General features: G+C 44.2%; 1 protein-coding gene across 1 annotated transcript in view; it reads right to left on the bottom strand.

The window, feature by feature from the left end:
- Window positions 1-11165: 11165 nt before the first annotated feature.
- The window catches only part of LRRC74B (leucine rich repeat containing 74B), a 95165-nt gene continuing 93411 nt past the window's right edge, over window positions 11166-12919 (bottom strand). Inside the window, exon 13 of the mRNA XM_077295048.1 lies at window positions 11166-12580. Coding sequence (XP_077151163.1) covers window positions 12547-12580 — 34 coding nt within the window. The 3' untranslated portion in view covers window positions 11166-12546. The remainder of the gene's footprint in view (window positions 12581-12919) is intronic.

Raw genomic sequence — 12919 nt, forward strand, 5'->3', positions numbered from 1 at the left:
TGGTCTCTCGGGTGCAGTCAGATCACCTGGTGTCTGGATTCGAAGGCTAACCCTGGCTGCAAGCTCGGTAGCCGCAACAAGGCGTACAGTGGCGATAGTAACAAGATCTGTCAGGTCCGGGTCGGTCATGGTCGGGGCAACAGGTGACACCCCCTCAGGCCCACATCGTTGGACGTTCCGAGCGCACCATCCTTGTGCACTCCGGTAGCGGGTGTAGGTCACCTGATCCCCCCTTTGCAATAGTGGGTCACCATATTGGTTGTGGCAGGGAGTCTTCACGTTGTAACTGGTAACGAAGATGTCAGTCGGTAGTCCCGGTTCCTGTATGGAGCCCCAACCCCACTTTGGGTGAAAGGCCAGCACAGTTCCCCGCTTTACCATGTCTCCTGCCATGCGCAGGCTTTGGGTGTCGTACTGTTAGCGGATCAGTCTGTTCGGTCTCCTTTCGGTTTTTCCAATGTAGGATCAGACATTGTTTATATTGTTCCCAAGTGAGCACAGCAAGGGTGAGGCCTTCTCTCGCGCTCCTTCTGGCCCGGTCCAGGGAGTGTCCCACCGGAGGATCACCCCTTCTGGGCTCACATCTATGGGTCCCCCCACCGTGGTTGATAATGGAAGTATCAGCTTCCCCATCGTGTCGGGGGTGAGCACCGCCAACCCCGCCGAGAGGAAACGGTTATTGTTGGGGTAAGGAGCGGTCGCGGGATCGGGATGGGTCAGGAGAGCAGAATCGGCCGGGGGAGTAGGGGCGCCTTCCATACCTGCGCCTGATGTGATTCCACCGATGTCGATCCGTTCCGTTGACAAGGACACTGGAATCGGCCGCAGCCTGGACTGCGGTTCCTCCGAGATGGCCCCTTGATGTGGTTCCGCCCTCCATGGCTCCGTGGTCGGGATAGGTAGGCTCGGCTCCTCCGCCGGCGGCTCCAAGGGGTTCAGATCCTTCAGCGGCGGTGGACGCGAGTCCACCTCTGGTGGGTGAGGGCAAGCCGGGATCACTTTGCCGCCGCTCGGGCACTTGCTGATCGTCATCGCTGTCCGGCATTCGGCGGCAACGCATGTACCTGGCTCCGCCATTTCTCCAAGGTCGAGCTCCCTCTTCACCTCGTTCCCGCCGTTGCAAATCAGGGGGTGGTTCTCCTCTGCTGCTGGGCAGGTCATCATCTCGCAGCAAAAGTTGGAGGGGGCGGTCACTGCTTTTGGCGCCGCTCTGGTAGTCTCCTCCCATGGCACGCCCTTCTTCTTCCTCTGCGCTCCCTGTGGCGCTGCAATGGCGACGGGTTTTGGCGTGAACTTTTGGCGGCAAGTGGCAATACACAGTCCTTGCAATAAGTCACAGTCCAAGCACAACAAATCACAGTTCCAAGGCACACATGACCTAAATCTTCAGGCTTAAGTAGATCCTGTTCGTGACGCCAAATTGTAGCGCCCCCACTGCCGCAGGGCCGAGGGGTACCCGGTACCGGGCCTCTGGGTCTCTGCTCTGGGGTTGTCACGGTGGCTAGACCCGGTCCGTGACCCTGCTGAGGGGCGCCCAATGAAAGGTGTGGATGATGGTGGTAGTGCGGTGCAGTGCTGGTCACAGTAAATAACGAGGACACCAGGTTGCAGTCTCTTTACCTCTTTACTGAAGGCTTCACGATCCTCAGTCCGGAATACGGTTAACCAGGTTGCGCAAGTCCGGCCGGTCCGATGGCACCTCCAGAGTTCCCGTTGCAGGTGGAAATCTGTGCCTACCTTCTAGCGCTTGTGTGTTGCGGTCCTCCCCTGCTGTGCTCACGGGATAGTCCCCACAACTGTTGTGTCTGTTTCTCGTGTTCCCTCACAACTCGATTCTGATGTTCTTCTTCGTCCCCCAGATGATATGGCTAGGACGCACCCGTATGACGGGTAGGCTCGGAGCTCTTCCGGGACCCTAGTGTCGCCCCTCTCCACTGGTTGCCCCCTATGTCTTCATAGGTGATTGGTGTGAGACAGCCCGCCTATAGCTGACTGTCCTGCCGTAGGTTTGAAGTACTGCTTGGAGCCTAGTACCTCCTCGGCGTTCCGGCCACCGGCTACGCGCCTCAGTAGGATGTTGCCTCGTCTTACAGCACGACTCCTACTGGTATTTCTCCTTGTTGCGTTGATCTCGTTTCTCACTCAGCACAATATACCTCGCTTCTTGTCCTTTCTTAGGGCACCGCCGCTATCTAGTGCAGGCGCGGTCCCGTAACGTTCTCTCTGTTCGCTAGGCCTCTGTCAGGATCCCACCCCTGACAGGGACCCCCCTGAGTCTCTCCCCGCAACACCCTCTGCCACAGGATGTTGCCTGTTCGATTCCCAGTCAGCTTCTCTCTAACTTCCTATCCAACCCCCAGTTTTACCAGATTGTGAGGAGTGGCCTAATACATAGTACCCTTAGCTCCCCCTGGAGGCCAGACTGTGAAGTGTATTGGTGTCTGTGATACCTGGTCAGGTGAACTCCTTCAGTGCCATCAGACGTACCATAGCTCCCCTTAGCGGCAGAGCATCAGTACTGCAACGACCAGGACTCTGGGGCGCTGTGTGTATATATATATATATATATATATATATATATATATATATATATATATATATATATATATATGTTTTCAAGAATATTTGAGGCCATGGATCCATTATGTCCATTTTGCAAGCTGAAAATCTCGGCATACGGATCGCATACGGATGTCACACGGATGCTTACATGCGGGAAAATCGCATCTTCACACTGCACACGTATGAGATATGGATGACTGTTCAAGAAACATATGCGATTCTCGTCCATGAAAAACGGACCTTTTTTTTTTTAATACGTTGCGTGTGACGCCGGCCTTAAGGGTACAGGCAGACCGGCATATAGATCGGAAACACAGTGCACTGACTGGCTAGCTGCTCTCCAAACCCAAGCTTGACAGCTTCATGTATTTCTATACAGCTGTCACTCCGGCCAGTCCATACATTGTTTCGATCTTGTTTTGATTTATACGGAGATCTGACTGTGCCCTTATAGGGCTCTATATGGGAACAAATGTAGTAGTTGCAAAAACCTGCACCATGGCGTATAGACCGCTGCAGGTTGCTCCAGATCTAGGTTTCTGTATTACTGTACAATGGCCGTGAAAGAGGTTGTGTCCAATGATCGTTGTATGCTACTGCTATATCGCAGAATAATTCAAATAAATATGGTGGCATTATGACCTGCAAAATACTGTGACCAGATTTGCAGTTATCGAAACTAGTTTTGTTTTTTTGACTGGTTTGTACCTTGCAGGTTGCTGTGCCGCCCCATTCACTAACATTAGGTACTAGTCAGCATTCAGCAGACACCGAGTGCCTTTATTTCTCCAGGGCAGCAAACTGTCTGTTATATACTGGTAGGATACAGACCGCTAAATATTGATCTTGACCTTTTGTATTTTAGGGTAAAAATGCTGGAATGACAATAAGTGCAATAGTGTCTTATCTGGGTGAAAATGGGGAGATTGTGTGACCACAACCACTATAAAAGCTCAAAGCTGCTGCAAACCCACAGCTTCTAAAACATCAGAGAATGGAGTGAGTGGGTTAAATCTGCGCTGCCGGTAAACAGATAATGGATAATGAAAGAGAAATCCAAAAATGCAGTTTTCCTGTGCGTTTCAAAGTTCCACACTTCATCAGGACAACCCACATACTGCAGTTTGTCCTGATGAAGTGTGGAACTTCGAAACGCATAGACAAACTGCATTCTTCGATTTCTCTTTCCTTATCCATTATCTGTTTACCGGCAGCGCAGATTTAACCCACTCACTCCATTCTCTGACCTTTTGTATTTTGGCACACAGTGGGAAGTTACAAATTCTTTGCAAGCCTTATCACATCATTTTTTTTTTATTGTAAAAACTGATAAAGGAATTACTAATTATGCCATTCCTAATATAACAAATCAGCTCCAAATGTTGTCGCTTTAGGCAAATTCATGTGTTTATTTCTCTAGTATTCACCCCTGGTTTTAAGTAAATTAAAAAAATAATATAGGTATAGGTTCACTAAAAAAAATTACGGACCATTGTTCATCAGTGTTGTGAATCTGAGTTTCGTCAGGGTTTGGTCCGTGTGTCAGTTTTTAGCATCGTTTTTTTTTTCACTGTTGAAAAAATAAAATGATAAAGCTTCTCCTATCCTTTGCAATGTTAATGATGGAGAGCACGTGGACTGTATACTGATGCCATTCACGTTCTGCCTGTGACTTTCACAGACCCATAGACTTGTTCAGGTAATTTTGATCCATGGATTGGATTAAAAACCTAAATATCGCTATGATTTTTTTTTTTCAGATGGCAAAGAAACAGTCACGTGAACAGCCCTAGATTATAATGGGCACATGTTGTATTGGTGACGAACATAGAACATGTTCATGACTCGCAGAGGTCTGAATGAGTCCTAAGAGTGAATGAGAACTTAATATTTTTTTTGACTGGTATAAAAATGTTTTTCTCGGTTTTCTAATAATGTGTTGACTTTATGCTACAGACCAGATTATCCCATAGTCCGGTATAACACACCTGCATACAATAAGCACTGCCTATTATATAGAGGATCCTGTATGGAGCGGTGAAGGTGAGGCACATTGTAAGCTTAGTGTAGGTTACCATTTATGTAAAACATCTACCATCACGTCTGCCTCCTGTGTCACCTGAACAGATGGCACCATGGTAACAACATGCACAAATGTATTACAAAACAGAGAAATCCACAGGAAACATTTCTGGGAATGGAAGATGAAACCTTGTTGTTTCATTAAACTTAAAAGCTTGTTTTGATTTAAAGAGACAGGGTCTCAGAATCACAGGAAACTGCAGTCAATGGAGGATACAGTGGGGGAAATAAGTATTTGATTCCTTGCTGATTTTGCAAGTTTGCCCACTGACAAAGACATGATCAGTCTATAATTTTAAGGGTAGGCTAACTTTAACATTGAGAGATGGAACATCAAAAATAAAACGCAGAAAATCACATTGTATAAGTTTATTTGCATTTTGCAGTGAGAAATCAGTATTTAATCTCTCTGGCAAACAAGACTTAATACTTCGTGGCAAAACCCTTGTTAGCAAGCACAGCAGTCAGACGTTTCTTGTAGTTGATGATGAGGTTTGTGCACATGTCAGGAGTAGGGTTGAGCGAAACGGGTCGGCCATTTTCAGAAGTCGCCGACTTTTGGCAAAGTCGGGTTTCATGAAACCCGACCCGACCCCTGTGTGGGGTCGGCCATGAGGTCGGCGATCTTCTGAATCTGGTATCGGAATTCCGATACCAAGTTCCGATATGTTTGCGATATCGGAAATCGGTATCGGAATCCACATTTAAGTGTAAAATAAAGAATTAAAATAAAAAATATTGATATACTCACCTCTCCGAAGCAGCCTGGACATCGCCGCTGGTAACCAGCATCTTCCGTTCCTAAGAATGGCGCTTGAAAGACCTTTCAATGACGTCACGGCTTGTGATTGGTCGCGGCCGCCCACGTGACCGCTCAGCGACCAATCAAAAGCCGTGATGTAATTCTCATGTCCTAAATTCCTAGAATGAGGAATTTAGGACCTGAAAATTACGTCACGGCTTTGTGATTGGTCGCTGAGCGGTCACGTGGGCCGCCGCGACCAATCACAAGCCGTGACGTCATCGAAAGGTCTTTCAAGCGCCATTCTTAGGAACGGAAGATGCCGGTTACCAGCGGCGATGTCCAGGCTGCGTCCGAGGGTGAGTATATCAATATTTTTTATTTTAATTCTTTATTTTACACTTAAATATGGATCCCAGGGCCTGAAGGAGAGTTCCCTCTCCTTCAGACCCTGGGAACCATAGTATCCCATTGCACTGCATTGGGTTTCGTGTTTCGGCCGACCCCGACTTTTTTATAGGATCGGCCAATTTCACTCGACCCGACTTTTGAGAAAGTCGGGTTTCGTGAAACCCGACCCGATCCTATAAAAATAAAAGTCGCTCAACCCTAGTCAGGAGGAATTTTGGTCCACTCCTCTTTGCAGACTATCTCTAAGTCATTAAGATTTTGAGGCAGTCACTTGGCAACTTTGAGCTTCTGCTCCCTCCATAAGTTTTCTAGGGGATTAACGGCTGGAGACTGGCTAGGTCACTCCATGACCTTATTGTGCTTCTTTTTAAGCCACTCCTTTGTTGCCTTGGCTGTATGTTTGGGGTAATTGTCTTGCTGGAAGACCCAGCCATGACCCATTTTTAATGTCTTGATGGAGGGAAGGAGGTTGTCACTTAGTATTTTACAGTACATGGCTCCATCCATTCTCCCATTGATGCGGTGAAGTAGTCGGAAGCCCTTAGCAGAGAAACACCCCCAAAACATAATGTTTCCATTTCCATGCTTGATAGTGTTTATGCTGTTCTTTGGGTCATAGGCAGCATTTCTTTTCCTCCAAGCACCTCAATTTTTGTCTCATCTGACCACAGCACCTTCTCCCAATTACTCACAGGATCATCCAGGTATTCATTGGCAAACTTCAGACAGGCCTGCACATGATCCTTCTTGAGCAGGGGGACCTTGCAGGCACTGAAGGATTTTAAACCTTTACGGCGTAATGTGTTACCAATGGTTTTCTTGATTACTGTGGTCCCAGCTGCTATGAGATCATTTACAAGTCCCCCTGTGTAGTTTTAGGCCGATTTCTCACGTCCCTCATGATCAAGGATACCCCACGAGGTGAGATTTTGCATGGTGCCCCAGATCAATGTTGATTGAGTCATTTTGTATTTCTTCCATCTTCTTACTATTGCACCAACAGTTGTCTCATTCTCACCCAGCGTCTTACATATGGTTTTGAAGCCCATTCCAGCTTTGTGCAGGTCTATGATCTTGTCTCTGACATCCTTATAAAGCTCTTTGGTCTTTCCCATGTTGTAGAGGGTAGTCTGACTGATTACCTGAGTCTGAGGACAGGAGCCTTTTATAAAGGTAACTATGTAAGACAGCTGTCTTTAATGCAGGTAACGAGTTGATTAGGAGCGTCTAACTGGTCTGTAGGAGCCATAACTCCTAATGGTTGGTAAGGGATCAAATACTTATTTCTCACTGCAAAATGCAAATTAATTTATACAATGTGATTTTCTGGATTTTATTTTTGATGTTCTGTCTCTCAATGTTAAAATTAACCTACTCTTAAAATTATACACTGTTCATGTGTTTGTCAGTGGGCAAACTTACAAAATCAGCAAGGGATCAAATATTTATTTCTCCCACTGTACAAGAAATGACTCCAGAAGAGGCGAATCTACCATATCAATAGAATGAAAGGAAGCTGTGTTGCTGGAGTGCGAATTCTGGATCACATTTTTTACTTAAAGGAAAACTGTACATTCAGCAAACTTTGTAAAAATCAATAGTACTAGTGATTTACATATGTGGGGAAGGAATTATGTATATTACCAAGATTCTTATGAGACCCTTTTTCCTCTCACCCCTGCCTCCCAAACTCATTATACACTTTGTGATGCAGTGACCCATGCTGCAGCTAGGGGGCTCTGTGTGGGCTCCTCAGGATACACATGGAGTCGTAACTGGGTTTGTGAAACAGGGTCCGGCATGATTGTAAATGGCCGGTATGTGTCACAGAGGGAGTCTGCGGTGTAAGCCAGTATTGTTGTTCTGGAACTCTTATTTCCGTAAGAGTTGTTTGTGTAGCTTCAAAGGGAGGCTTACAGGGTTAGTCAGAGAGCTGTGCGGGTCTGACTAACCACACACACCTCCCACCTATGGGAGTGGTTACAAGTATATAATGAGACCATGGTGTGGTCACATGGTCTGTCTCTGCTTGGAAGGTCCTGTGTGTGGACCGGATTGCTGGGAAGCACATGGGGGAGAGTGTGTAACGTCCTGGAAGGACTATGTGTTGGAAGGTCCCAGGTGGGGACGGACTTCCTGAAGAGTACATGGTGAGGCCTTGGACCTGGAGGCCTATGTGTTGGAAGATCCTGAAGGTAGGATTTCCAGAATAACGCATCCTGTGTTGGAAGATCCTGGGAGCTCCTGGAAGGTAACGCAGAGTATGGGGAACTGTGTGCACTGACAGGGGGTCAGTTTAATTAACTGTGCGGTCACCCATGGTAACTGGATGGAGTAAGGTCCAGCATGTTTAGAGACTGCAACCTAATGCCGTGTGCTGGTGCCTGTTGTGTTCCATGGACATTAATGAATTGTTTGGCTTGCGGTCATCCACAGTAACTGGACAAAGAGGTCCGCATTTTATGAAGTGCTAAGGTCTATGTAAGGTCTGTGATGGGTAACATGGCCTACAGCGGTTCATCATACTTGAATAAACCAAAATAGACTGTGTATGTGAAAAAAACATGTCTGTCTACGTTTATCCTGTTGCCAAGCACGTATTCCCCAACCCGTTAGTGATCGCGGCATCACAACGTTAAAAACAGTTCAAATCTGTCTGGCAGCTCACTGGAGTCGTGTGACACAGCACAACATGCTCTATGGAGGGGGGAGAAGACGTCTGGAACAGAGTAAGAAACAGGCACAGTAAAAGAGTCGCAGAAGGATCATACTAAGCTCTCTAACAAGTCTTTTACCTCTGATGAGAGCTTGGTTCACATACATATAACATGAGGTTTGTGTACTAAAAAAGGAAAAAGCGGGAATCTCTCCATGTGTGCTGTACTGTATGTGGGAGAGAGCACAGTAGCTTGTCTCCTCCCACCAGATCAGAGTGGATTGAAAATTGAAGAGTCTGCAGAAAGGAAAACTGTTGAAAATGCAAGATACTAGCCAACAAGTGCCAGCACTAATGACATTCTTCATGTATATAACACAGGCAATTTATTATGAAAACTTACTGCACTTGAAAGTACGGTTAATAGTTAATACTGAGTATATATCTAATAACTAAGGTCAAACAAGATGGCAACAGTAATATAGCAGGAAAGCTGTAGCCTCCAGCTCAGGGTGGATTTTAAAGGGATTTGCCCCCTCCTTTAAAACTTTTTGTGTATGGGCCGAGGGTGCAGAAAACACTGAGGGCTTGTTCACACTATCCTTTTTTTGCTGCGGATTTTTCAGCTGCGGATTTGGATAAACCGCAGTGCAAAACCGCGGTGGTTTTCACTGCGGTTTTTTGTGCGGTTTCTACTGCGGATTCCACTGCGGTTTCCAACTGCACTTTCCTATTGGTGCAGGTGGAAAACCGCTGCGGAATCCGCAGAAAGAATAGACATGCTACTTCTTTTTTTCCGCAGAAAATCCGCGCTGATTTTCAAGCGAAAAAACGCAAAGTGGGCACAGCGGTTTTTGTTTTCCATAGGGTAACATTGTACTGTACCCTGCATGGAAAATGGCTGCGGATCCGCAGCTGCAAATCCGCTGCGGATCCGCAGCAAAAACCGCAAAGTGTGAACATAGCCTGAAACTTTACTCCCCTCCTGAACCACCTTTAATCCTCTGCACTAGCTACTGCAGCGGGTCCAGGAGGTAAATACAAGCCTCACTTGACAATTGGCGCTGAAAGTCAGACTGGAGAGTGGCTGCATGGCAAGTAAGGTGTAGGCCAGGGTAAGTATTTAATTATCTACCGTTTTTTTAAAAAAACAATCGCCAACCTTTTAGAATCCACGAAAATGGTGGCCAGGCACCAGTTTATGTAATTTGTCAGATATGAACCCCACAATTTAACCCCATAAGGACATGACTGAATAAGTCTATTATAAGTTGGCTCCCTGCCTTTGATGCGAGCTCACAATCCGAGTGCCCATCTTTCCTTGCAGATGATGGCGCTCATAGGAGACTGATTTATGTTATATATAGCAATACTGTGAATTTCCTGTATATAGCACACAAATTTAACGGGAATCTATCACCTCATTTTTTGCATATAAGTTGTGGCCACCGCCATTAGGGGCTTATCTACAGCATTCTGTAATGTAGATAAGCCCCTAATGGCGGTGGCCGCAGCTTATATGCAAAAAATGAGGTGACAGATTCCCTATAAAATAAAATTGCACTTTTTTGCTATTTTGCCACACTTTGATTTTTTTTTTCTACTCTCCAGTACATCATATGATAAAATATGGTGTCATTCAAAAGTACCACTGGTCCCTCAAAAATCCAGCCCTCACACTGCTATATCGATGGAAAACTAAAAAAAAAGTAATGCCTCTAGGGGAGGAAAGTGCAAAAATAAAAAAATCGTCTGGTCCTTAAAGGGTTAAAGGGAATTTGATTCAAAGCGATTTTCTCGTCTCCAGCCATTGCTTTAGACCTAAATTACAGCGTAATACTGTAGTATAATTATAGTGCTATCAAGAAAACTAACTTTTCACTCTGTTCTGGTGGATTTCAGTCCAGCACTTTCCATTTCTGGCAGGTCTATAAGAAAATAAGTACCAGAGTTGGTATTTTGTATATAATACAAGTATTTAATAAACTAGACTTGATAGTAGAGCTGACTGGTCCTTCTTACCATACAGTCTCATGAGAAACCATATGGAACGTACAAAAACCTGGAGGCATTCTGCAGAATATAATAGATCTTCATATTCTTGGACAAAGACGCTGGGATGAACAGACCTGTATGATTGTGCACACAAACTCGATTTTCCATCCATGAGTCATCTTCCTATGCTGGATGTTGACATGGAAACATACGTGGAGGTGACGGACTTTAAAGCCACTGCATTCTATGAGATCAGTGATAATAAAAGATGCTCATGTCTACCACTAAACCAATAGTGCAGAGCAGGAAGCATGCTGCGGGAAGCCGAGGTCTATCGTATTTCGTAATAATCATGGACTGTGTCTCATCAGGCATAGGGTTAATGGGAATATTAGATGGAAGAGTATCTGATGTCAACACACCTTTTACATGGAAACTATACCTTTAGTAAATATAGCATATACTTTATTAATATTTTTCTCTCCCACATGAATAGATCCTAAGTCCCTGGCATTCATAATAAAATGAAATATTTTATAACCTGATAATGAACACTACAAAGACCTGTCTGCATTTATTGATGTTATTGAGACGGCAAGCTACTTTCCTGCATCATATCCATTCCAATATACGGCATATCACCAAACAGAAGAAGAATTTGGTGCGTGTATATAATATTTTAGGATAAAAATAAATAATTCACAATCTTCCTAAAAGTAACATAAAATATATTTTAATGGTCATTAACAAAATCACAATGTGGAACAGGGTTTGTGTAAATTAGCACAGAAAGAGGTAAGGTAACCACTGAACCTACGTGACAAAATATTTTATCTTTATTATATCAGATGTGTAACCACTGCTCATATGAGAAGCAGGACAAGCATTGCATTTCCTGAGGCTGTGTTCACATGTAGCGTAAATGCTATTTTTTTTTTGCAGGCGTTCGAACCAAAATACACAAATGCAATAACGGTGTTCTGATTACTGTGTTTTTTTTAAGCATTTTACTCTTTAATGCATGTTTGGTGAAGTTTTGAAGCAGTATTTTTAATACATTTTTTGATTCTGTATTTAGAAACAGAACTGAGCTTTTTACATGCATTTTTTTAATTAAAGCTTCTCATTAAAGCCAATAAGGTCACATTTCAACAGTGTCTTTAAACACACAGTGGGCAGGAGTTTTCATGAAATGTCATCCTCTTTTCTTGGACAGTCAAATACAGTAGATTTTTTTGTCCCAAAAAAATACAGCGGGAAAAAAATGTAGCCTTCAAGGTATGTGGGAACATGGCCTTATGGTTCTGGTTATAGGGGCCTTCAGACAAGGGATTTTTAAGACCTATTGATCAGCACACTTTTGGCTGCTTCTGTGTCTCCTGTTTTGGGTGCTTTGTAAGCCTTTTTCAGTCATTTTCGCCATTGTCTAACTGCACAAGCGATACTTTTAAGTGGCAGTACATGAATAGGACCAAATGCAACCTAAATGAATAGTATGGCATGTGCAGTCTAAGCAATGAATGGAACATTGAGGGTCGTGGTCCTCTTCAAACAACGGCTTGAATCAGACCTCCGCCGATCCAATATTGATGTCAATTTCTTCAGAATAAGACACCAATTTTAAGTGGATAAATCACTTAAAGTTATGAACACGCAACAGAAACTAAGGGCCCGATTAATCAATACTGGTGTTCTTCACGCCACTCTATATGAGGTGGTGTGCTGGAGTCAGACGCTACTAATTCTTAAAGAGGTGTATGCCTCTCCATGAATCAGGAGCGTCAAACGAGTGGCATACAAGTCTGTGTGTTCCTCACCACAAGTCCCTTCTGAAGTAAGATGTGTGGCATGGCAAATACTACTGCTTGTCATGAATGTCCTACTTTGTCGGAGCTGGGCTAAAATTGAGTGAGAAGGCCAAGAGCCACAAAATGTTATTGAAGCATTGAGTTGCAACAATCTTATGTAACTTTTCAAAGCTTTTACGACAGAATACTGGCCTAAGAGCCTTGATAAACCGGGCTCTTAAATGTTAAAGCAAAAATAACAACAGAAGCAAATATGAAAGTGCTGAAGAAAACATTAACTTTATAGCTGTTCACATTCCAGAAGTCAGGGATTTGTGAAAAACACTGTAAAGAAACAAAATAAGATTTTATAACAATACAATAAACCATACTAAGAAAACTGTAATAGATTGTCCATATGAAAAATAATCTGCTAATTATTAGACATATATCCAGTACATAAACTTCTATGATAGGGATGTCCCTCTCTAGCACCAGCTGGTTTTCCATATCTGCATGTTGTTAAAGCAGAGATAAGTAACTAGGCAAATCTAATATCAATATATCAATAACCTGCTGATTTATCAGACATGAATTCATGAGATTTTCTACAGAACATCACAGAAGAAGCCATCTTACTTCAGTGAGTTACTAAAGGGAACCTGTCAGCAGGATTGTGCACAG

Source organism: Ranitomeya variabilis, chromosome 1, assembly GCF_051348905.1.
Source record: "Ranitomeya variabilis isolate aRanVar5 chromosome 1, aRanVar5.hap1, whole genome shotgun sequence".
Classification (NCBI taxonomy): domain Eukaryota; kingdom Metazoa; phylum Chordata; class Amphibia; order Anura; family Dendrobatidae; genus Ranitomeya; species Ranitomeya variabilis.